At 33.8% G+C, this 23,078-nt stretch overlaps 1 protein-coding gene and 1 long non-coding RNA gene across 2 annotated transcripts; both read left to right on the top strand.

The window, feature by feature from the left end:
- Positions 1-13,529: 13,529 nt before the first annotated feature.
- Positions 13,530-14,244, top strand: LOC124899711. Its single transcript, XR_007057161.1, has 3 exons — positions 13,530-13,767; positions 13,870-13,962; positions 14,073-14,244. It is a non-coding gene; the product is annotated as an uncharacterized LOC124899711 (long non-coding RNA).
- Positions 14,245-14,329: 85 nt separating this feature from the next.
- Positions 14,330-16,073, top strand: LOC107852365. Its single transcript, XM_047414873.1, has 5 exons — positions 14,330-14,404; positions 14,624-14,779; positions 14,870-14,923; positions 15,045-15,184; positions 15,595-16,073. The coding sequence occupies exons 2-5, from the start codon at positions 14,678-14,680 to the stop codon at positions 15,620-15,622; spliced, it is 324 nt and encodes a 107-aa protein (XP_047270829.1). The 5' UTR covers positions 14,330-14,404; positions 14,624-14,677; the 3' UTR covers positions 15,623-16,073.
- Positions 16,074-23,078: the final 7,005 nt, after the last annotated feature.

Genomic DNA, 23,078 nt, shown 5'->3' with positions numbered 1-23,078 from the left:
TCAATTTGAGCCAAACAGTGAAATGAGAGTTGAGGGATAGTTTCACACCAATCGAAGAGTCATATGCCAGTTTATTTCAGAGATTGGTACAGCTGGGCATGATTAATCCTCTCTTTGGGTATACTCCTAACCTATATTCAAGAAGTTTTGATCCTAATGTACGATGTGTATATTATTCTGATGTTCAGGGTCACAGTATTGAAGATTGCCGTGCTTTGAAAAGAGAAATTGAAAAGATGATTCAAGAGATAAATCAATTATGGAGCAGAACATTGACAGTGAGGAAAGTTTTAGTCATGCTAATATGCAAACCATTGGCTAAGATGTCAGGCTGAGCAATTGACAAGTCACCCCTCTCCCTACTAGTAAGAGGTCTGGTAGCCTGTTTTGTTTTATTTTCTGTTATCCGAATTATTTCAGGGTTGTAGTTCGAGATCTATCTTGTTTTGTCCTTTTGTCATTATGTTCAAATTCTTCTATCTTTCCTTTTAATTAAATGGAGTGTCCCTTTTTCCTTTGTGTTTTAAATTTATGTTGTTTGTTTGTTTTATTTACATAGTATGTTTTATATTGATTCTAGTGTTATGACATGCTAGCAGAATTTTCATTCAGATCTTAAAATCCAGTTTAAGCATGAGCATTGAGTCAAAGGATTAATGTTAGAAAAAGAGAGTATCTGAGAATATAGATAGAGTGTTGAGACATTTGGTGACAAGTTGAAGCCTTATTTGAAAAATTAAGGCAATTATTTTGAGAATCACAAGAATAACTTGGTCATCAATTGAAAGACATGTCTTAATTAGGTCAAATAGTGAATGTGTGGTCCTATCAAAAGGAACAGAAAAATCAGCTCCACGAAAACATGAGTCATTCGATGTGAGGAATGTACAACAAAGGTGGAGTTTGCGAAAGAAGTAGTGACGCACAGACTCAGTCAGAGTTAATGTTGTAAGAGATGTTACAATGATCTTTATCTTTCACTTTCACTTGCATGCTATCTACCAGTATTTTCAAGGATTGATATGACGAAGACATTTATTCCTTTATCCAAACATTATGTCATCTTTTGTTTACTCCATTTGAGCTTTAGTCCTATTTTATTTCATACCCCTATTTTAGAATCAAGATAGAGCCAGCAAAACTTGAAAGAAAAGTGTCAAGCAAAATAATAGAGTCAGAAAGTTTCAGAAAAGAAAAGAGAGAAAAAATGTGTCAAAAAAAAGAGTGTCAAGAAAAATAAAGTCAGAAAAGTTCCAAAGACAAAGAGTCAACAAAAGAAAAAATTTAGAATCAAGTGAAAGAACAAGCTGCCAGAACTACGCATGACCTGATTCTCCTCTTTCGAGGGTGAGATACATAGGCTGCCCTACTTAGGGCTCGATCCAACCAAATAAATAATTTAGAATCACCCAGTCAAAAGAAACTAGGGCATGAGTTAATCCTCATTGTTTGAGTCGATTTCAAAAGTTGTAAGTCCTACCCCATTTCAAATGTTGTTTGAGCCTCATATCATCCTTTCTTTCTGACCTTATCCAAAAGTCAAGTCACAACCAGAGAAAGACCTTCAGATCAATCTCTGAGAATGCTAAGGTTAAGCATGCAATGGATATGATGACATATTTTGGGAACTACTCATTTTCCTCAGCATAAGAAATCAGAAGAGAAATAAAAATGAGAGAGTCTTATTGGTAAAAACCCTTACGGGCACCATAAGGCGATGGTAAGTTGAGAGAAAAATGAGAGAGGATCGTTGGCAAAAATCCTTCAATGTGCCACTAGCCGAATGAGCTCTTCGAATACAATGGGTCTAAGCAAGTAACTTAGTTTCAGAGTCGTTAACTCAAGAACAATTGGTAGAAAGTTTGGATGGCAAGATCAGGCAGGTTGATCTAAAATGCATGGCATAATCACTAGAGTTGACTGTCATTTCTAGATAAATTTTTATTTCTTTGTTTCAAATGAGGACATTCATTGTCTTTTCTTTCCTCTTTATTTTTATTTTGTTTTCTTGAGTCAGTTGTCCAAATAAGTCATTGTTATTTTTCTCTTGTCTTTGAGTCAAGTCCATGTCAAAACAAGTGTGAAAATATTTCAAAACTGGCTACCAGCTTCTTCAATTGCGCAAAGCAATACAAAAGGCCAACACATGAAAGAGACATGATTGTGAGCCAAAATAAGGCATGCAGAGAGTTTTGTCAACCGACAAGTCTGGGAACTCATGGAAATATTTAGGTTCAAAGGGTTTATCTGAGAAGCATGACAAAGTAGAGATACTGTATTTGTTTCAGAGTCACTTTTAATAATCTGAGTTCGGGTCAATGATGCAGCAAGTCGGTGACACATTCTAATGGTTGAAAGCAAGATTAAATGTGACAGGGGCAAGAATGATTTCAATGAAAGCCAAAGCCACAAACCAACCACCATGTTCTTGAACTAACAAGTTTTCTTTATATGAAACAGGAACACATGTTACCTTTGAATCAAGGATTTCAAAGCCTAAACATCAAAAGTTGCAATGCCTCACTTCCACAAATGCAGGACACAATTTGTTGCATAGGTTTGGTAATCAAAACCATGGTAAAACTCATCATCCAATATCTCTAGGAGACACACTTCTTTGTTTGGATAATTCAGGAGACATTTGTAAGGAGATGCACTTCCTTGTTTGGGCAATTCAAGCAATATTTGTAAGGAGACGCACTTCCTTATTTGGGCAATTCAAGAGATATTTGTTAGGAGACGCACTTCCTTATTTGGGTAATTCAAGCAACATTTGTAAGGAGACGCACTTCATTGTTTGGATAATTCAAGCAATATTTGTAAGGAGATGCACTTCCTTGTTCATTAATTCAAGCGTTATTTGTAAGGATACTTACTTCCTTGTTTGGGTAATTCAAGCGACATTCATAAGGAGATGTATTTCCTTATGTTAGTAATTCAAGAGGTATTGGTAAGGAGATGCAGTTCCTTATTTGGGTAATTCAAGCGGCATTTATGAGGAGATGTACTTCCTTGTTTGGTAATTCAAGAGTTGTCATAAGGAGACACACTTCCAAAGGAGACGCATTTTCTTGTTTAGGTCATTCAAGCGACATTGGTAAGGAGATGCACTTCCTTGTTTGGGTAATTCAAGCGACATTGGTTAGGAGACACACTTCCTTATTTGGGTAATTCAAGTGGCATTTATGAGGAGATGCACTTCCTTGTTTGGTAATTCAAGAGGTATCATAAAAGGACGCACTTCCTTGTTTAGGTCATTCAAGTGGCATTGGTAAGGAGATGCACTTCCTTGTTTTGCTAATTCAAGTGGCATTTGTGAGGAGACGCACTTCCTTGTTTGATAATTCAAGTAACATTTGTAAAAAGATGCGCTTCCTCATCTGGGTAATTCAAGCAACATTAGTAAGGAGACACACTTCCTTGTTTAGTAATTCAAGCGATATTTGTAAGGAGATGCACTTCTTTGTATGGGAAATTCAAGCAACATTTGTAGGGAGATGTACTTCCTTGTTTGGGTAATTCAAGCATTTGTAAGAAGACATATTTCCTTAGGTAATTCAAGTGGAATTTGTTGAGAGACGCACTTCCTTGTCAGTTTTTATTTGTCAGGATCCCGCCTGAAGAACAGGGTGATGAAACTCAAGTCAGGAGTCCAAAAGCAACTGCATATATAGGACTTTTTGTAATTTCATTTATGTTTTAACTTATAATTTTCATTTTTGATGTAATAACAGAGCCACGGACCGGAACCTCGATGGCACCTCACTCGACTCTCTAACTCGGTATTTTCCATCTTCTTCCAATGTTTTAAGATACCTGCGACTTAACTCTCTCATAACTTGGGTAGGTAGGATGTCCTAAGTCAAGAATCGGTTGTCTTTCTTCCTTTGAATAATGGTCGGGTCAAAATTCTGTCTCATTGTCTACTTCTTTGTATGAAAACACTTTGTGTTTACATGCAAAGAGGGGCATGATGCAGACACGTAATTTCGTCCCTCCCAAAACAACTTAATTCATCCATTTTTACCTCGCGTTGTTATATAAACTCACCCACATGATTATCCCTCTATAAAATGACAAAAATAACAACCCTTAACAAATTTTACTTTGTTTTAATCCTATCCTAACAACCTCTCTAATTAAAAGCGGACACATCATCACCCTATCCCCACCTACCTCACCACCCCATGCCCCTACCCTTACCTCACTCATGTGTCCTGCACACGCATATCAAAGATACCATTCACAGAAAACCATAAATAGGTACAATAGAGAAAAATAAAGGGGGTTCATCATTTTCTTCATTCAACATACACACAAACCCCCATTTCTTCTTTTCTTCTTCACTCACATCACACACATAGTGAAGAAGACAGATACACACACCTCACAGATTCACGACACACACAGATACGCATACCATGCTAGTGAGAGGGAGAGATCGAAGGAGGAAGCAAACACTGAAATTGGGGGAGTCGATTTAGAGGGGAAATGGCGTGAGAGAGGAGAGAAAACATGAGAGAGAGATTCGAGATCGGTGAATTGAGAAGGTGATTGGGAGCAGAGAGTAAGAGAAGAGTGAGAGAGAGAGAAACAGAGAGGAAACGTGTGAGAGAGAAAATTTGGGCGAGTTTCACCGAAAAATTTCATCGCTGCTGATGGCATCTCCATTTTCGGTTACTGTCGAGCTTGCCGGAGCTCCGGCGTAGAAAAAGTCCTTGTTCACAGTTCGTTCGCAGCCCCGAAACCCCCCGAACCACCCACTTCTATTTGTTCTAACGACCTCATTGAAAAAAAGCCGCCTCCTCCATTAATTTTGGTTGAAACTCATCGAAAAACGGCCCAAAACTATTTTATGATGCGGCTGTTCTGGTGGAAACCATAACCGGATTCGACTACTCCTAAAAAGGGTTAAATTATTTTTTATTTGGGTTTGTTGGTCGAGGTCGGGTCAAGGCATTTCGGTCGAAGCTCTAATCAAATATTTCGACGGATTGAAATAAAAGTAACATCGAGGTCCTATCCTATCTTCTCTCTCTTTATTTTTTACGTTATCGTGAATGATTTGTGTGTTTGGTATGTTTGAATCTTGATTGCGTATTGGTTGATGTTGGATTTGAATGTTGAAAAGTGAGTTGATAATTGAAGCATGTGTTAATTATTGATCGATAAGAATGAAGTTGGGGGTGGGAATTGCAAAAATCGATAAAAGTGATTATTGTCATATTTTGATTCATTGTTGATGTTTAACGTGATAGTATCATGCTTTAAGTCGAAACGGGTAGACAATAGAATTTGTGATTTTGTTGAATGTTTGAAATTTTTTTGAATGGTTTGATTTTATCGCATTGAAAAGATGTATTCATTAGCCGGGGAATGCCCCGAGGCACATTGTATTTATTCACCGGGGAATGCCCCGACGTATTATGTTGGCAGAAGACATTCGTGATGAAGGCCCAAGGCATCGAGTAATGCACAGGAGAGTAATTAGGTTAGTGTAGGTTAGAATATGATTTCTTTTCTCGCACTCTTTATTTGGGATTGTATAATTGGACTGAACACTATATTTTGGATTTGTTTTGTTTTGTGCGTTTGATTGATTGTTTTATGTGTATTTTGTGTGGTTTATACATTTGTAATGTCAAATTAGTCGATATGCTCCACCAAGCGACCGTGGTCGAACCATGGGATCGAAGGATGCCTAACACCTTTCCCTCGGTCAACAGAATTCCTTAACTGGAATCTCCGTTCTCGGATCAGTTTTAGAGTCAAACCGTTTTGAAAAGGATTTCCAAAGGTGACTTGGCACACCCGATATATGTCAAGTGGCGACTCTGAGTTCTGAATTTAATTGTAAAAGATCCCTTTTCAAAATAATTTTCACCTTTTGTCACATAACAATAAAAACCCTTTCGAGCCTTAAAATTTAATCTTTTCGGGTTTAAAAAGGGGTGTGACATAGGGCATTTAGAAAGATGCAAAAATGTAATAGTCACAAATAATTGCCTCCAAAAAACATAATTCAGCAGTAATTAAGCTATTTTCATTAGCTAATTGCCGCTGAACAACTTTTTTGTTGAAGTATCACTCAAATTTTAATATTATGTACTTGATATATGGCATAAAGAGGAAAAGAACCAAATTATTTAGAGACCTTTTGCCAAATATGATAGGAAAAAAAGAAAAAAAAGAAGTTATTCTGGAGAAGTGTTAATGTTATTTACAACAAAAATAAATTCAGTGTATTTCCACCAGGTGGGATCTGGGGAGGGTAAAATGTATGTAATCCATACCGCTACCTTCGAAGAAGTAGAGAGGCTGTTTCCGATAGACTCCCGGCTCAAGATAAAGTGTTAATGTTATTTCTTGACCAATATTTTATATATCTGTGGTCAAAAGTTTATTTATTGAATTAACTCATAAGTAACACTTCTTGAGTCGAGGATCTTATTGGACACAATGTCTCTATTTTACCCAATATATGTAGGGTAAGGTTTGGATAAATTCATGTCCGCGACTAATAAGAAACACATAAAATCTTTTTAACAGAAAAAATCACGAGGACAGGTCGATTTCTCCTTTTTTATTTTTTATTTTTTAACGAAAAGAGTGAATAAATCATTTATGTGGTATTATTATATGTCCTTTGTGTAGATTACTTGAAAGTGAATATAATATTAGTCAACCTTCATCAATAGAAAATCTTTATAAGAGTATCACCTTTATTAACTTGGATAATAGCTAATTTAAGTCTCATTACACACAACAAATCAAGTACACTTGTTAATGCCTATATGTAACAACTTTTTTTTTTCTCGCTAACAACTGAATTTTATTTTTCTCTACTTTTAAATCTGTTTAGTATATGCTCTCTATAATTCAAGTAATGCAGATAAATTGAGGAATTATTCAGCAAATGTTGTTGGTATTATATTTTCTTCATAATGAGATTCGAGGAGGAATAAAATTATCCAAGGTAGAGGACCAAGATTTGAAAAGACAACTTATTTGGACTAGCAATGTATCTTCCATTTTGAATTGAACTAAACTTTTAATTGCCTAAGTTAGATCTGTCAGTAAAAAGATTCATGTTTACCGTTTGAACATATTATATTTACGGATTAATTTTAAGTAAATCTCAAATGGTGTAAACCCACTTTCTGAAAATATCCAGATATGTTGTCGTATTTGTACTAATGGACTTCTTTTAAGCAAACATTTAAATTTTGTCCTCTATTAGTCCACATGGACTAAATATGTCTAAAAACAAAATCCATCCAATTACTTACTTTTAAATGATCGCCCACACCTCAAGTAATCTAACGGGGACAACATTTAGAAAGTGGCCTAAATTTGGCTATACATTGCAAGTATTAATATAGATAACCATTTTGGTTATCTGACTATAGTAAGTTTTTGCGCAAACTAACTTTGATACGAGTACGATCACGTAGATGAACTTATGTGGGTGTGTATTGAAGTCATCCAAGTGTGTGTGTAAAAAAAGTAATTAAGGGCTTAAAAATGCACACCAAAACAGCTCACTCCAAACACTAGAGGGGCGGCCAATCAATAAGGGGCCGTTTTGGTCATTTTACCCTCTATCTTGTAATATACTATATAAGGAACAACTTAGGGTTTTTGTAGTTAGTTTTTTCATATTGAAGATTGTATAACACATTTGAAACACACAAGTTCTCTCTTCCATAGAGACTTGGCCGAAACTAGGTAACAACATAGGTGTGGAATCACTTTTGTTGTTTGTTTGCTTGGATCATTGGGTGCTAGACGGATTGAGTCCCTCTTGTGTCGTCCGAAGAGTGTAGGTGTTACTACTACCATAAGTAAGGGTCTTTGTATGTAACATACACATAGGTTCTTAGTCTTTGTAGTAGTGTATGTCTACCTATCTATCATTTACATTGTATAATCTTGTAACCGTGTGGTGTATTATTTCCTTTGTAACCCGTGTGTTGTTATTAATACATTGTTGTGGTTCATCTTGTTCTTCATATATTGTGGTTAATCTTAGTTTGGGCTGCTGATTTGGTGTCAAATACACCACTATATCGTATAATCTTGTTGTTGGTAGTGAATCTGAGAGTGGTCTCCATCTTGGTCCTCAGATCCTTAAGATTTGTGGACTGATTTAGGATGTTTTTCGTGCCTTCCTTGTTTTTCTTGTATCATTTGGTATCAAAGCTTGTGGTTGATTTTGTTCTAACAAAATCAATCTTGGGCTTGCTAGAAAAATCAAAAAAAAAAAAAAGAAGTGTTCTTGTTATCGTCTTGGCCGAAAATTTGTCACTAGATTTGGTAGTCATTTTGTTTGTTTAGAGTGCTTCAAGTGTTGGTTTCTTTCTCACCAACACTAAAAGTGTTCATATCTAAGCTCGAGCTTGATCTTGTTGTTGTGAACTTGAAAACTTGGCCGTGTATTGAGCATTGTTGTTGTGGCTTCATTTTGGCCGCGTGTTGTTGTTGGTGCTCGAAGTGTGCCTGTGTGACATTGTTGTTGATAATTAGTGGCCTAAGAACATCTTGGTTGAAGTTGTTGAGGTCTTGGCCGTAGGTTGTAGACATTGTTATTGTGGGATTGGAGTTGGCCGTGTGAAATTGCTATAGTTCTTGGAAGATTGTTGATGTATTATTGAAGATTGTTGTTATGTTCATCTTGTTTTTCACCTAGTCTCATATCTTTACCACAAAAAAAGTGTAAAATGGATCCAAAAAGGTGTAAGACAAGTTGTAAAGCTTGTTGGTGAACCATCACTTCCTAGACTTGACATCAACTTTTTCAACTACTTTTCTTAAATCAAGGAGCCTTGTTTTGTGGAACATAGTACACGTCAAGTCAAGACTTTGTGTTTGAAAAATTGAATGGGTTCAAGACTTGTAGTTTCCCTCCATTATCCAAATTTCACCATTTCAAGTTGTAATTGATCAAGACTTCCAAATTTGGAAAATAAAAATTGGTGTTAGATCGAGACCAATATGTGGCTACCACATCATCACGTTTTATTGTTCACGCAATATATTTAAGCTCAAATTTCAGATTTCTTAGTTTCCTTTTGTTGTTTCTTAGTTTTCATTTTGTTGGTTCCAATACTAATTGACAAACTAATACTCATCTACTAGATTTTTAGTTAATCCTTGTGATCGTTCATTCGTGTTAAGCATTTGTTGTGTGCTTTTCCCTTTTTTGAATTTGTTGTATCTTGATGGTTCAAGTCCATAAACAAATCTTCTTTGAGTCAACTCAAAAGAAAATCTATTTCGAACAAGAGTAGACCCACCCTCAATCACTCGCGAAGTACAAACCGGCTTTCAACACTTGTGAAACCAAGTATGAGGTAAGAATCGAGAGTGAGTGTGGTGAGGCACTTTTGAGCTAACAAGTTTGTTTGTTTTTTTGTTTGTTGTTGTCTTTTCTTTAAGGTACCATGGCTGCCACCAATCTCGATGCCACATTTGGCTGCATCACCGACAATATTGAAGACATGAAATGGCACGTTAAATAGCTACGCCAATTGGTATCCACACTTATCCCAATAAATTCAAAACCTAAGGCCCAAACACCTTACAGTGAGAGCTTCTCGAAGGAAGTTGCTGCCCAAACTTGTGAAGGAATTTCACACCGAGGTAAAGACGAACATACTCATGAACGTCAAGGTAAAATAGCTAACTCTTATACTTTGGTGCATGTGAATGATGAACATGTGACTAATAAGCCATTGAGTGTGAGTAGTAGCTTACCTACATATGCGTATATTGATTCCTTATCACTTGTGAATGATGTACATGTTGTGCGAGTAGATACACTAGTTGATCCTATAGATGATTGAATCGAGTTTTCTAGTAAGATCGATTTGTGTCCACCTAGTGTTGAAGCTATTATGTTGAATAAAAGTACATCGTCATGTGAAAATTGTGTTGACCAACTTGTGTGTAAAACTTGCCCACCACTTGAGAATATGTGTGATGTAATTAATGAATCTCAAGTGAGTGAAGAATTTGAAGATGTTGGTCCAGGACAAAAGAGTGAACCCGTGATCCTATGTTGCTGTAAAGATTCTAATGTTTTGCTTGGCTCATAGGGTTAATCATGTGCTTGACATATCTTTGAAAAATGATTTTGCTTGTACTCCTTTGCATGACACCCTACCTGTGCTTGAAAAATATGGTGACTTGAATTGTGATCCCTTTGATGTTAATGGTGGTTTGTATCTACTCGAGGACCCTAGGACAAATGTGTCATTGTCTCTTTGGGATGTTGCTCATATCCGTGCATCCATGTTTGATACATTTGTACTTAAGTTATGTGAACCACAACTTGTGGATGCCAAGTTGTATTCTTGTTTGTGGAACGGTCCAAGAATGTTAAAGACTTTTTGTCACCTTCATGGGGATAGACAAGTTGAAGTATCTTGTGTGACTCTTGAGAGCGTGCTTCACATCATTTGTAGAGGGAAACCGAGTTCTTGGGCAAACTACTTGCCTTGGATTGGATTGTTACATGGTAGTTTTCCTATTCTCTATATTGATAGGACTCCCTTGATGAAATTCCTTACCTCGAAAAGTGGTTGGAAGGAAAAAGGTCCTATGTGCTTGCAATGTCCCTTCTCTCTTTGTGTATTCCTACTTGTGAATATATCTTAGATAAGAATTGTGTCTTTGGTGCCTTTCTTCACTACCTATATGCATATGATGATATTCATGATGTTGTTGGATATACATCGTATGAGAGGCGTAGTCTCGATTTTTGTTCCTTATTTCTTGATGTTCAACTGAGCCCTTTCCTTTGTGGTGTTGTACAAAGGTTTTTCATAATTAACACAAAGGATCTTTGGTTGTACTTCAAGTGTGTACCACCATTGCATGTTAATGCTAATTGTTTATTTTGCGAACCCTAACCCTCATGTGATGAGGATGCGTGCTTTGATTCCTCTTTGATTTTGCAAAGTATGGATTCGAGGTCAAATTCTTTTTTAAGAAGGGGAGAATGATACAAGTACAATCACGTAGATGGGCTTATGTGGGTGTGTATTGAAGTCGTCCAAGTGTGTGTGCAAAAAAAGTAATTAAGGGCTTAAAAGTACACACCAAAACAGGCCACTCCAAACACTAGAGGGGCGGCCCATCAATGAGGGGCCCTTTTGGTCATTTTACCCTCTATCTTGTAATATACTATATAAGGAACAACTTAGGGTTTTTATAGTTAGTTTTTTCATATTGAAGATTGTATAACACATTTGAAACACACAAGTTCTCTCTTCCATAGAGACTTGGCCGAAACTAGGTAACAACATAGGTGTGGAATCACTTTTGTTGTTTGTTTGCTTGGATCGTTGGGTACTAGACGGATTGAGTCCCTCTTATGTCCTCCGAAGAGTGTAGGTGTTACTACTACCATTAGTAAGGGTCTTTGTGTGTAACATACACATAGGTTCTTAGTCTTTGTAGTAGTGTATGCCTACCTATCTATCATTTACATTGAGTAATCTTGTAGCCGTGTGGTGTATTATTTCCTTTGTAACCCGTGTGTTGTTATTAATATATTGTTGTGGTTCATCTTGTTCTTCATATATTGTGGTTAATCTTAGTTTGGACTGCTGATTTGGTGTTAAATACACTACTATATATTGTATTCTTGTTGTTGGTAGTGAATCCGAAAGTGGTTTCCATCTTGGTCCTCGGATCCTTAAGATTTGTGGACTGATTTGGGATGTTTTTCGTGCCTTCCTTATTTGTCTTGTATCAAACCTATTTTGGGGCGGCCTTTATTTTTGCCCTTAAATATGATGGGTTTTAAATTTTGCTCATGCTACTCATTTACTATCAAATTGTGGATCAAAGTATCTTTATTTATGATCTAATTCACTAACATAAGTTTAGAGAATTTTTATCTTGCTTGGTGTAAGTTATATGAAAACTAAGTTACACGCCATAAGTCGTTGTGTAGTATTTATGTGATCTAATTCACTTGGCATGAATTTTATATGAATTAGATTGTGTCTTTACGACCTAGTACGCGGATTCAGAAATTGAACTTTCGCCACATTCGGCATAAGTTCGGTAGAAATTAAATTATGTGGTATGACATTATTTGTTATGCCTTATGCAATATAACTTGTGGATTTTAAAACTAAATTTTTGTATATCTCGCTTTTCATAAAGTTTGAAGGAATGAAATTACGTAGTACACCATAATCTGTTATGCCTTTTACGGCATAACTTGTGAAATTTTTTGCTTCAAAAATAAAAACTTGCGCCGCACGAAAAAATATTTGTTATTTCAATGTTAGCTCTATTTTCGTGCGCGTTTAAGTTACTTGAAATGAGGGGCAAAAATTAAACATCATCCCAAAATAGAGGCATTTTGTGAGGATGACCCTTAACTATTCAAATTACAGCTTGCAAATACAGACTATTTTGCTATGATTAATGACATTAATCACATTTAATTTTGAAAATTTCATCTTTCTTTTCTGATTAACTACTGTAGAATCATGTCAATTTTTCACTTTGAATTTCATAAAGTTGATTACACTCTTTAAAAGTTTTTTGGTAACAATCTCTGAAATTCATAGAAGAATTCCTTTTGCTATCACTAATGATTTAATTTCCTCCTAAATTTATTCTACTACCATTACATATCAACTTTTAAAATTAAAATAGAGGACATTAACGTAATATGGAAATAAATAATCATGAATCAGCAATACACATATAAGGAAATGTTATTAATCCAATTTTTAATATTTTTCTTCCTTTATATAAAAAAAGGCAGCCCAATGCGCTAAAACTTCCACTATATGCAGGGTTCAGGGAAGGGCCCACCACAAGGGTCTATTCTTCCTTTATAACCATTACTTAATTTTAATTTGACCAAAATCCAATCCTTAATTTTAGTTTGACCTAATCCAATTCTTTAATTTTAATTTGACAAAAATCCAATTCTTTAATTTAATTTGACCAAAATCCAATTCTTTAATTCTTTTTTGCCCAAAATCCAATTATTTTCCTATAAACTCACAGAAGAATTGATCACCAAATTGAAACAATTCATACAAATCTCCAATCTTCAATATAGGTGCCTATTTGACACACTCTTTTTTTTTTGTTTGGGCCCGGCGATGGGGGAGGGGGGAAGACAATTATTTACGTGTCATTTGGTCGGAAAAAAGTTATTCGGGGATAATTAATTCCGGAATTAGTTATTCCACCATATATATGGAATAATAACTAATACTTCACACTAAACATGGGATTAAATAGTCCTTCATTTTATCCTGGTACTATTTATCCTTATATTCACACCAAACAACCCCTTATACACCATAGTGTAAAGATAGTATGCTTTCCTGATTTATTAAAAAGTAAAAATATTTGTTGAATTTTTTTTCACTGTTTTTTTGTTGTTTCTTTAACTTGGATTTGTACACTTGAGTTAAACCTTTTTCAAAAACAGTCTCTCTACCTCCATAAGGTAATGGTATGATTTGCGTACACTCTATCTTTCTCAGACCCCACTTATAAAATTTTAATGAGTATGCTGTTATTGCAAACATAGAATGAGATATCATTGTTTATTTTATTTTTTTTAATGGATTCAGAGAATGTTGATTCACCAAAAAAATGTTCTACCAATTTTGTTGGTATTATATTTGCTTCTGAGCTATGATGGTGTTCAAGGAGAAACATCCAAACTAGAGGAGTTAGCGTTGGGAAAACAACTTAAACAATTAAACAATCCACACAATTAAGGTACAAGTTCTTTACATATATTGTACAACCTTTTATGTGTATTCACAACTAACACTAATTTGATAGATTGTAAGTTTATAACTTAACTGTTTTGGTCCATAGGCTGAATGGGGAGATACATACGATTGTGTGGATTTTTACAAACAACCTGCATTTGATCATCCATTATTAAAGAATCACAAATTTCATCCTAAGGTATGTATTTTCGTTTCTTTTTGGATATATATACGACTTTACAAGAATATAATATTGTAGATAGATTAATTTGAGAATTTGCTGATGAAACCACTTTATCGACAATGAAGCAAATTCCTAGTAACTCAACCATTGATATTTCAAGGACATGGCTCGATACCGATGGTTGTCCTTCTGGAACCGTTCCCATCAAAAGAGTTATCAAAGATGATCTTATTAGACAAAAACATATGCCTGTAAGATAATATTACATTAATTTATAGCTTTTTTGTGTACTTCATTCTTTCCCAACATAATATATAATGTTTAAAAGTGAAGCCAATTTTGTGGATGTAAGATAATGTTGCACTAATTTGTTTCATTTACTTTATGTATATATCTGATATATTTTGGTTCTATTGTGCAGATTAACATCAGTCATGCTAAAACAGGAGGACACAGGGTAAATGAATATGAAATTAATTTTTTACTTCATTTTTTTAATATTATTTTTTTTCCTTTGGGTTAAATTTGAAGTAATACCATGTAGAATAAATTGGTTACGTGTTAATCAAAATTTGACAAAATTCTTCTAAGTTTTTTAAGATTCAAGCGAATAAATATAATTTTAATTTGGATAATCTATGTAATTAGTTAATAAAAAATTATTTTTCATATTCAGCGTGCAATAGTTAAAACTCTAGATAATGGAAGTAATAAATTTTCTGGAGCTGGAATGGTAGCTAGTCTATGGAATCCTAGTGTTGAAGGTGCACAAACTAGTGCATGCCGATTGAAGATTCAAAAAGGAAAAGATAGTGTGCAAGCTGGTTGGAGAGTAAGATTAACACATTATTTATATAATTCAACTATTTTCTATTACCTGCAATAGATTCAATGGTTATAACATCTCTATTTCTTGTTTTAGGTAGATCCAACATTATACGGGGACACTAAAACTAGGTTTTTTATACACTTGCAAGTAAGTTTTCTTAGTTAGTTCATTAAATGATTCTATGTTGTGTTCATGATATTTGAATTTTTCAATCTAGCTATCATCCTCAATTAATAATGGTTCGTATAATTTTTTAAATATTTTTTAGGTTGGAAATAAACATTGTTACAATACACTATGTCGTGGCTTTATAGTAACAAACAATAAGTTAGTTCTTGATAGAGCATTCCCACTGTTGCACATCGAGGGGGTAATGCTAATTGGTAACTTACTATGTTCATCGAACGGGTACAATTTTATCTATCTTTTTATCTATATTATCAAGTTTTTCAATAATTGCTTAAATTTTTTTGGGAAAATGCTCTATTGCCAACTTGAACTATACGCGAGACACACCCAAATTTTAGGAGGGTCGTATTACCATCTAACTAATTAAAATCGTATTTTTTACAACCTTAGTGTCTACGTTGCACACACGTGTGCCTACGTGGACCCTTCAGTGTGTTGTGTCATGTAAGCACTAAGGTTGTCAAAAATATGATTTTAATTAGTCCATGAGGTAATAGGATCCTCCGAAAATTCGGGTGTGTCTCAACCTTTTCGCGTATAGTTCAAGGTGGTAATAGAGTATTTTCTCAATTTTTTTAAACCCTTTTTGAAAATGCTAACATATATACATCTTCTTGATTAAATTAAAGGATGCAAAAGGAGGTTGGTGGCTTTTAGTTGGTGAAAGGATGGAAGTTGGTTTTTGGCCTCGAAGGATTTTCAGTACATTAGCAAAGAATTTTGCTGAGAATATTGAGTGGGGAGGATCGGCATATAGTCCGCTAGGCGCACCTTATGCTCCGATGGGCTCTGGCTATATACCTAAAACTCCAGATCCTATGCTTAATGCGTATTGTCGAGCACTTACAATTTTAAATGATAAAAGGCGAAACAATAAATGCAAAAAATACACCTATATTTCTTGACAGTCCAGTATCGTATCAAGTCATTGATAAACCAGGTTGGGGACATGAAAAATTTCCACATTACATGTTTTATGGGGGACCTAGTACAGATACTCTTATGTAGAGTTGTTGTAATTATGATATATATTTGTAAATGACAGTGTTCAATTCAGTCATTTGCATTAATTTGCTTTTGATCAAATCATATTCTCTTCAACTTTTAATAGTTGGCACCATTTCTGTTTGTGCTCTATCTAAGAAAAATGTTAACTATTTACTAAATTGACTGAATTGTCCTTAATTATTACTCCTCTCTGTTTAATCATTTTCTTTTTTGCATTATATTGATGCTTCCTCGGGTCCTAAATGAATTGTTGGGTCCAAAATTATTCTCTAGTTTTAATAAGGACGATAAGTATTTAGGAACAGAGGGAGTTTTTATGATGTCCGACTGAACATTCTGCTTAATGTTCTCTTTTTCCAATGTTAATCATATCTCCCGACTCCTTTCAAATTCAATAAAAAATGTTGATTGATCGTATAGTTCTGTGATTTGATCCTTTTGAATTCCATATTCAACTTTTGGGCTTTGTTCTTATTTGCTCAATTGGTATTTGGGAAAAGGACACCATGTATCTCTTTTGAAAAATAATGGACAATAATGGCCCATGTTTTCTATTTTAGACAAAAGTAACACTTCGCCTGTTTTAAATGCCATTTATTAACTCTTTATTTTAATAAGCCATACGCGTCCTTTATTTTAATAAGTCATACACTCCCTTTATTTTAATAAGTCACACGCTAAAGAATAAGGTTTGCAGTTATCCTTTTCCCCTTCAAAAAAAAGAAATAATTGGTAACTACAATTCCCTTAACTTCTTCATTCTTTCCATAACCATTCTTCTTTCTTCTTTCCATAACTATTCTTCTTTCCTCTTTCTTCAATCTGTGATATTTAAGAACCCATAAAACTCATATCTCTTTTCTTCTAGTTTTTAATTTTTTCTACTAAGAACCCAACAAAACTTATACCTTTTTTCTTCTAATTCTTAATTTTTTCTATTTAGGTTATCTAAATTGAATTGAGTTTGTGAATTATGTGGGTGGATGAAAAATGAAATAGAAGAATGAAAGAAGAAAAAATATGCAAAATCTAGAGGTTGATCGGGATGGAAGAAAAGGGCTACTGTGTTGAAGCTAAAGTAATAGTGGAAAGGTATGTGACGAAGAAATTTGAAGGAAATGAATTGTTTTTGAAAAAAATTATGTTTTATGATTCGAGATTGCATAGGATTGATTATCTATGGAGATTTAAGAGAAATGAAGGTTTGTATATGATGTGTATAAAAACTGTATATTTAAGATTTGTATATGATGTGTGTAAAAACTGTATATTTAAGATTTGTATATGATGTGTATAAAAACTGTATAAAAACTGTATATTAAGGTTTGTATATGATTTGTATAAAAATTGTATAATAATTGTATATTTAAGGTTTGTATATGATGTGTATAAAAACTGTATAAAAAAATGCATATTTAAGGTTTGTATATTATGCGTATAAAAACTGTATATTTAAGATTTGTATATGATGTGTATAAAAACTGTGTATTTAAGGTTTGTATATGATTTGTATAAAAACTGTATATTTAAGGTTTGTATATGATGTGTATAAAAACTGCATATTTAAGGTTTGTATATGATGTGTATAAAAACTGTATAAAAACTGCATATTTAAGGTTTGTATATTATGTGTATAAAAACTGTATATTTAAGGTTTGTATATGATGTGTATAAAAATTACATCATATAGAATATATTTTCTATATATGATCAGTATAGAATTTGTATCATTATTGTATAGAATATGTATATCTATAGGATGTATATAAACTGCATAAATATTGTCTAGAGTTTGTATCTCAATAATTATTTTACCTAAATAGTGTACAGAATGTGTATAGCCTCTTGGCAAAAATAAAAGACACGAAAATAGTTTTAAAACATGTATATAAGTCATTAAAATATGTTATTTTTAAAAAATTGTATTTCAAAAAAATACAAAATTTTATTTGATTACGACATTATAAATTAGTAGTTGATTATTTAAAAAGAAAACTACAAAATTTTATTTGATTGTTTTATTTATTGATAGGATTAAAAAAATATATAGAAACATCAGTTTTTTTATATTTAAAATTAGCGCAACCAAAATAAAAGGGAAAAGGAAAAAAACGCAACTACCAGGAAAAAAAAACAAAAAAATATAATTTTTACATTTTATATAATAATAGTAATAATAAAAGAAGCAAAAGGAGAACAACAAAAGTAAAACAAAAAAGATAAAATCAGCAAAATTGAAAAAAAAAGTCAAAGAAGGCGGCTTTAGCAAGCGAAATGGCCAAAAGTGATATTTTGAAACATGGGCTATTTTTGTGTCTTTTATTTTTGTCAAGAGACTATTTTTGTCCTTCTCCCGTGGTATTTTGGGTTGGACCTTTGCTGCTGAATAAATGGGCTTACAAGTTTATTGAGTTGATGAAGGAAAATCTTAGGCCCATTAATTGAAGTGGGGAGACAATTATGTATTTTTTTATGAATGTTTTGATGGTCAAATGTATAATCACACTGCAACAAAAAGACTTTTAGCGGTAATAAATTATACTTTAACAAAGAATACTAAAACTTCTATCAATATTAGTTAATTGTCATTCAATCTACCGGCATTTTTGTAACGAAAAGAGTGACAATATATCACTTATCTGTGGTATTATATGTCCTTTGTGTAGATTACTTGAAAGTTAATATTAGTCAACCTTCATTAATAGAAAATCTTTATAAGAATACCACCTTTATTAACTTAGATAATAACTAATTTAAGTCTCATTACACACAACAAATCAAGTGCACTTTTTAATGCCTATAACTATTTTTTTTTTTTTTTTTTTGGAATTTCTCTCTAACAACTGAATTTATTTTTCTTTACTTTTAAATCTGTCTGGTGTATGCTCTCAATAAATTCAAGCAATGCAGATAAATCGAGGTATTATTCAACAAACATTGTGGGTATTATATTTTCTTCTGAATTTTAATGAGGCTCAAGTAGAAATAAACTTATCCGAGGTAGAGGACCAAGATTTGGAAAGACAACTTAAACTTTTGAATAAACCTGCCATAACAACAATTAAGGTATTCATTTTCGAGTTAAAATTTGGATAACAAGATAGGCAAATGTTATAACCAAAAATAACTTATTTATAAAGTTGTGATTTGCAGACTAAGTATGGAGATATATATGATTGTGTAAATTTTGACAAGCAACCTGCATTCTATCATCAATTATTAAAGAACCACAATCTTCATCCAGAGGCATGTCACTCCAACTTCTATGTAACTGCTAACGCTTAACAAAGGTAAGTATACATAAAATTTTAGTTTTGAATGGACAGATGAAGCCTACGTTACTTAAGATAAAGCAAACTTCTCGTACCTCAAAGTCTAATGAGTCATCAACGAGATGGCTCAACGATCAAGGCTGTCCTTTAGGTTTAGTTCGTATTAAAAAAATTAAGAAAAATGATCTTATCAGACAAAAACTTATGCCACCACCAGTATAAACACATGATTTTTTATCTTCCCTCAATTTTAAATATTTATATTTAATCATATATTATTTTGATTATTATTTTTAATAAATTTTTTAATTTAAAATAAATAATTAAATAAAGTTAACTTTGAGATATTTTATTTATTTATTTTTTCCTAATTTTAAAATAATACAAAAAGCCAAAATATATAGATATTATTTATCTTAAATTTTAATAAATAAATTAGTAATTTTAATACTATTTTATTATATTTATTTTGACTATTTATAATTTATTTTAAATATAAAAATTAATTAACTATTATTATTATTATTATTTTATTTATTTATTTATTTATTTATTTTTATATTGGTATAATTATTATCTTCTCTTTTAAAAATAAAAATATAATTAAAATAAATAAATAATTTGAAATTTGAAATTTTTTTATCTGATTCCTTATCTTGTCTGTAACTATTCCCATCTCAATTCCCCCTCCCCCCTCCCCCCAAAGTCTTGTATTTAATGTAGACACGTAATTTTATCCCTCCGAAAAATTAGTTTTCACCTTTTTACCTTATCCTATCTTGTACCCTCAACCATGTAATTATCCCTCTATAGAATGACAAAGATAACAATCCCTAACAATTTTTATCTTATTTTAATTTATCCTAACCAACTGTATCCTAATCACCTACCCCTAACAACCTACCTCACCACCCCATACCCCTACTTCTACCCCACGTAACCCTTACCCCCCCTACATTTTATTTACTTTGAAACCAATTCATAAGACAGCAACTAAAGGTGAGGCCCATAGAATTATTCCATCACCTACCATCTAAAAATGGAATGCACTACATTCACCGGAAAGGTGGACATCACTCAAAAAATAATACAATATATATTTTTTCCACTCACAAGGGCCCCCACCGAAAAATATTCCAAGTAAAAGGGGCCCCACAGAACATAGAGGGGGAAATGGTTTCTTTTTCCTCTTAACAGTTAACACAATGAAAAGGGGGAGCTTCTTTTCTTCTTGACCAAGACACTCACCAAAAATCAGATTCACTGATATAGAGAAATCGTAAAGAGTAGAAAAACGAGTGTGAATTGAAGAGAGAAAGGAGGATAAGAGAGGTTAAAAAACACGAGGAGAGATCGAAAGTAGGGGGTTGAATGGAGAGCCGTTTCTCTTGACTTTTCCGGCGAGCCCTCGTCGGAAACCTGTCAAAAACACCGACCAGCTACCTCCTACCCCCACTTCTGGCCAAAACCATAAACTCCAGCCACAAATGTCACTATCACCGAAAACTCCAACCCATTTTTCGGTTTTCCGTAATCGCCTAACCTTGTCCGAGGTTCGGTGAGACGAAAATAACACCCCAGTCAACAAATGTTGCAGATTACAACCCAAAATTCATTGGAACACGATTGACACAGTAACGGGGCATACATATTCGAATACGAGTCTTTTGTCACTTTGCAATTTAGGTTTGAGTAGGTGAAAAACAAAGCAAAAATGGATATATCAAGTTGGTTGTGCGAAGTTGAGGTTTCATTTGGGTCGAGGTTCTGCTAGTTTGTGGTTTCCGAATCCGTGAGGCTTTTTCTCCGTTTAATAAAGGTCAATCTGAGGTCTAATTCTTCAACTCTATCGTATCCATTTTTATCGTAGCATAATGTGTTGATGTTGTGATTTGCGTGGTTCACGTTAATTGATGATATAATCCTGACAGTGTGTTTGACATTCTTTAATTGTCACGATTTGATTGGTTGGTGTTACTTTGAAATCGATTAATCTTTTGGTTAAGAAATGAATTGTGGGAGGGATGAAAATTGATAAGATTGGTGAATTTTGGTTAATTTGATTCATTGGTTGTTTGACTTGATGGCGTTGTTGAAATCGATAGTAGCATATTTTAGGCCGAGAGCTTAATAGGGAAAGTTTAGTTTCGGGTAGGCAAATTTAGTGATATCGTTGAACGTTGAAAGTTGAATGTATGTGTGGTGAATGTTTTTGAGTTTATCATACTTTGATTAAAATGTATTCATTTAGTTGGGGAATGCCCTAAGGCTCATTGTATTTATTCATCGGGGAATGCCCCGACGTATTATGTTGGCGGAAGATGATCGTGATCAAGGCCCGAGGCATCGGGTAAAGTACGGAAGCGTAGTTAGGATTAGTGTAGGTTAGAATAGGATTTATGTTTTGCATTTTTATTTTTGGACTGTATAACGGGACTGAACACTATATTTTGGATTTGTTTTATTTCGTGTGTTTGATTGATTATTTTGTGTGTTTTTGTGTGGTTTATACATTTATAATGTCAAATTAGCCGATATGCTTCACCAAGCGACCGTGGTCGAACCACGGGATCGAGGGGTGCCTAACACCTTCCCCTCTGTCAACAGAATTCCTTAATCAGAATCTTTGTTTGCAGATCAGTTTAAAAAAGTCAAATCATTTTCGTAAAAGGATTTTCAATGGTGACTTGGTACACCAGATTATGCCAAGTGGCGACTCTGAGTTTAAATGTAAATAATCTTTTTCGAAACAAAATCTTCATTTTTGTCACTTTAATAATAAAAACCCTTTCGAACTTAAAATAAAATCTTTTTGGAGTACGAAAAAGGAGTGTGACAGCTCTGGCGACTCTGCTGGAGATTTTTCAGAATTCGAGCTTATTTTTGGACTTGTATTGGCTTAGTTTGACATTATTAGTGTATAAACATTGTTTGTGTTTATTTTATCATTGTTGAGTGCTTATGTACTACGTGTTTACAGTTTTTCTCTTGTGTGTTATCGCTTTATATCTGTCATCATGTGCATAACCCGAGTCAATTCTTTCTGCAACAAGTCTTGGAGTGCACGTCGTGCACACAAACTCTAGTTGAGTCACCCTTATTTTAGGAGGGGGAGCCGTTGGATGTATGGAGTGGGTGGAAAGCAAAGCAGCCATTATCGACCATATGCTCCTCCGAACAGCCTTGTTAGTAAACCCTAACGTAGGTCAGCCTTTAGGTCATACTTATCTGTATCATATTGAGACCTAGTGGGACCCACGTGGCCCTTTGTAGGAGACTCGCCCCTAAAGTATCCCTATGTGCTAAATGTTGCATCTTTGAGGGTAACTTGATCATTTGATGGACTGATTAGAAGAAAACATGTGTTAGAAGTAAGGTGTGTTTGAAAAAAACCCGTGTCAATTCTTTCTTCTGTTTCTTTCTTCGAATAATGATCGGAACAAAATTCTGTCTCATTGTCTACTTCTTTGTATGAAAACACTTGGTGTTTACATTCAAAAGGGGCATTATGTAGACACGTAATTTTATCCCGTTAATAATATTTCTCATTCTGATATCACACAATTTAATCCTATCTTTATAACTTTTCCCCAAGAGAATAAATAACTACCTCATTTTTTACTTATTTATGTATTTATTTTTGTTTTGTTTTTATCCAAATAACAAGTCATAACAAACTTTGTCTCATTCTAATATTCCAACAACCCACCCAATTAAAAATGACACCTCACCCCTCACCTAACCAACCCACTAACAACCCCTACCCCCACCTCTAACAAAATTAGAATACAACATCCTGGAGGGGTCCTACGGGGAAGGGGGCCTTTTGGGAA

This window comes from Capsicum annuum, chromosome 1 (assembly GCF_002878395.1).
Source record: "Capsicum annuum cultivar UCD-10X-F1 chromosome 1, UCD10Xv1.1, whole genome shotgun sequence".
Taxonomy (NCBI): domain Eukaryota; kingdom Viridiplantae; phylum Streptophyta; class Magnoliopsida; order Solanales; family Solanaceae; genus Capsicum; species Capsicum annuum.
This window is presented reverse-complemented; position numbering and strand designations above follow the sequence as displayed.

Excerpts from the sequence above, each read along its gene's own strand:
- LOC107852365 (XM_047414873.1), top strand. The coding sequence starts at position 14,678 with ATGGTAGCTAGTCTATGGAATCCTAGTGTTGAAGGTGCACAAACTAGT. Across the intron at positions 14,780-14,869 it reads GTGTGCAAGCTGGTTGGAGA|GTAGATCCAACATTATACGG; the intron begins GTAAGATTAACA and ends TTCTTGTTTTAG. Across the intron at positions 14,924-15,044 it reads GGTTTTTTATACACTTGCAA|GTTGGAAATAAACATTGTTA; the intron begins GTAAGTTTTCTT and ends AATATTTTTTAG.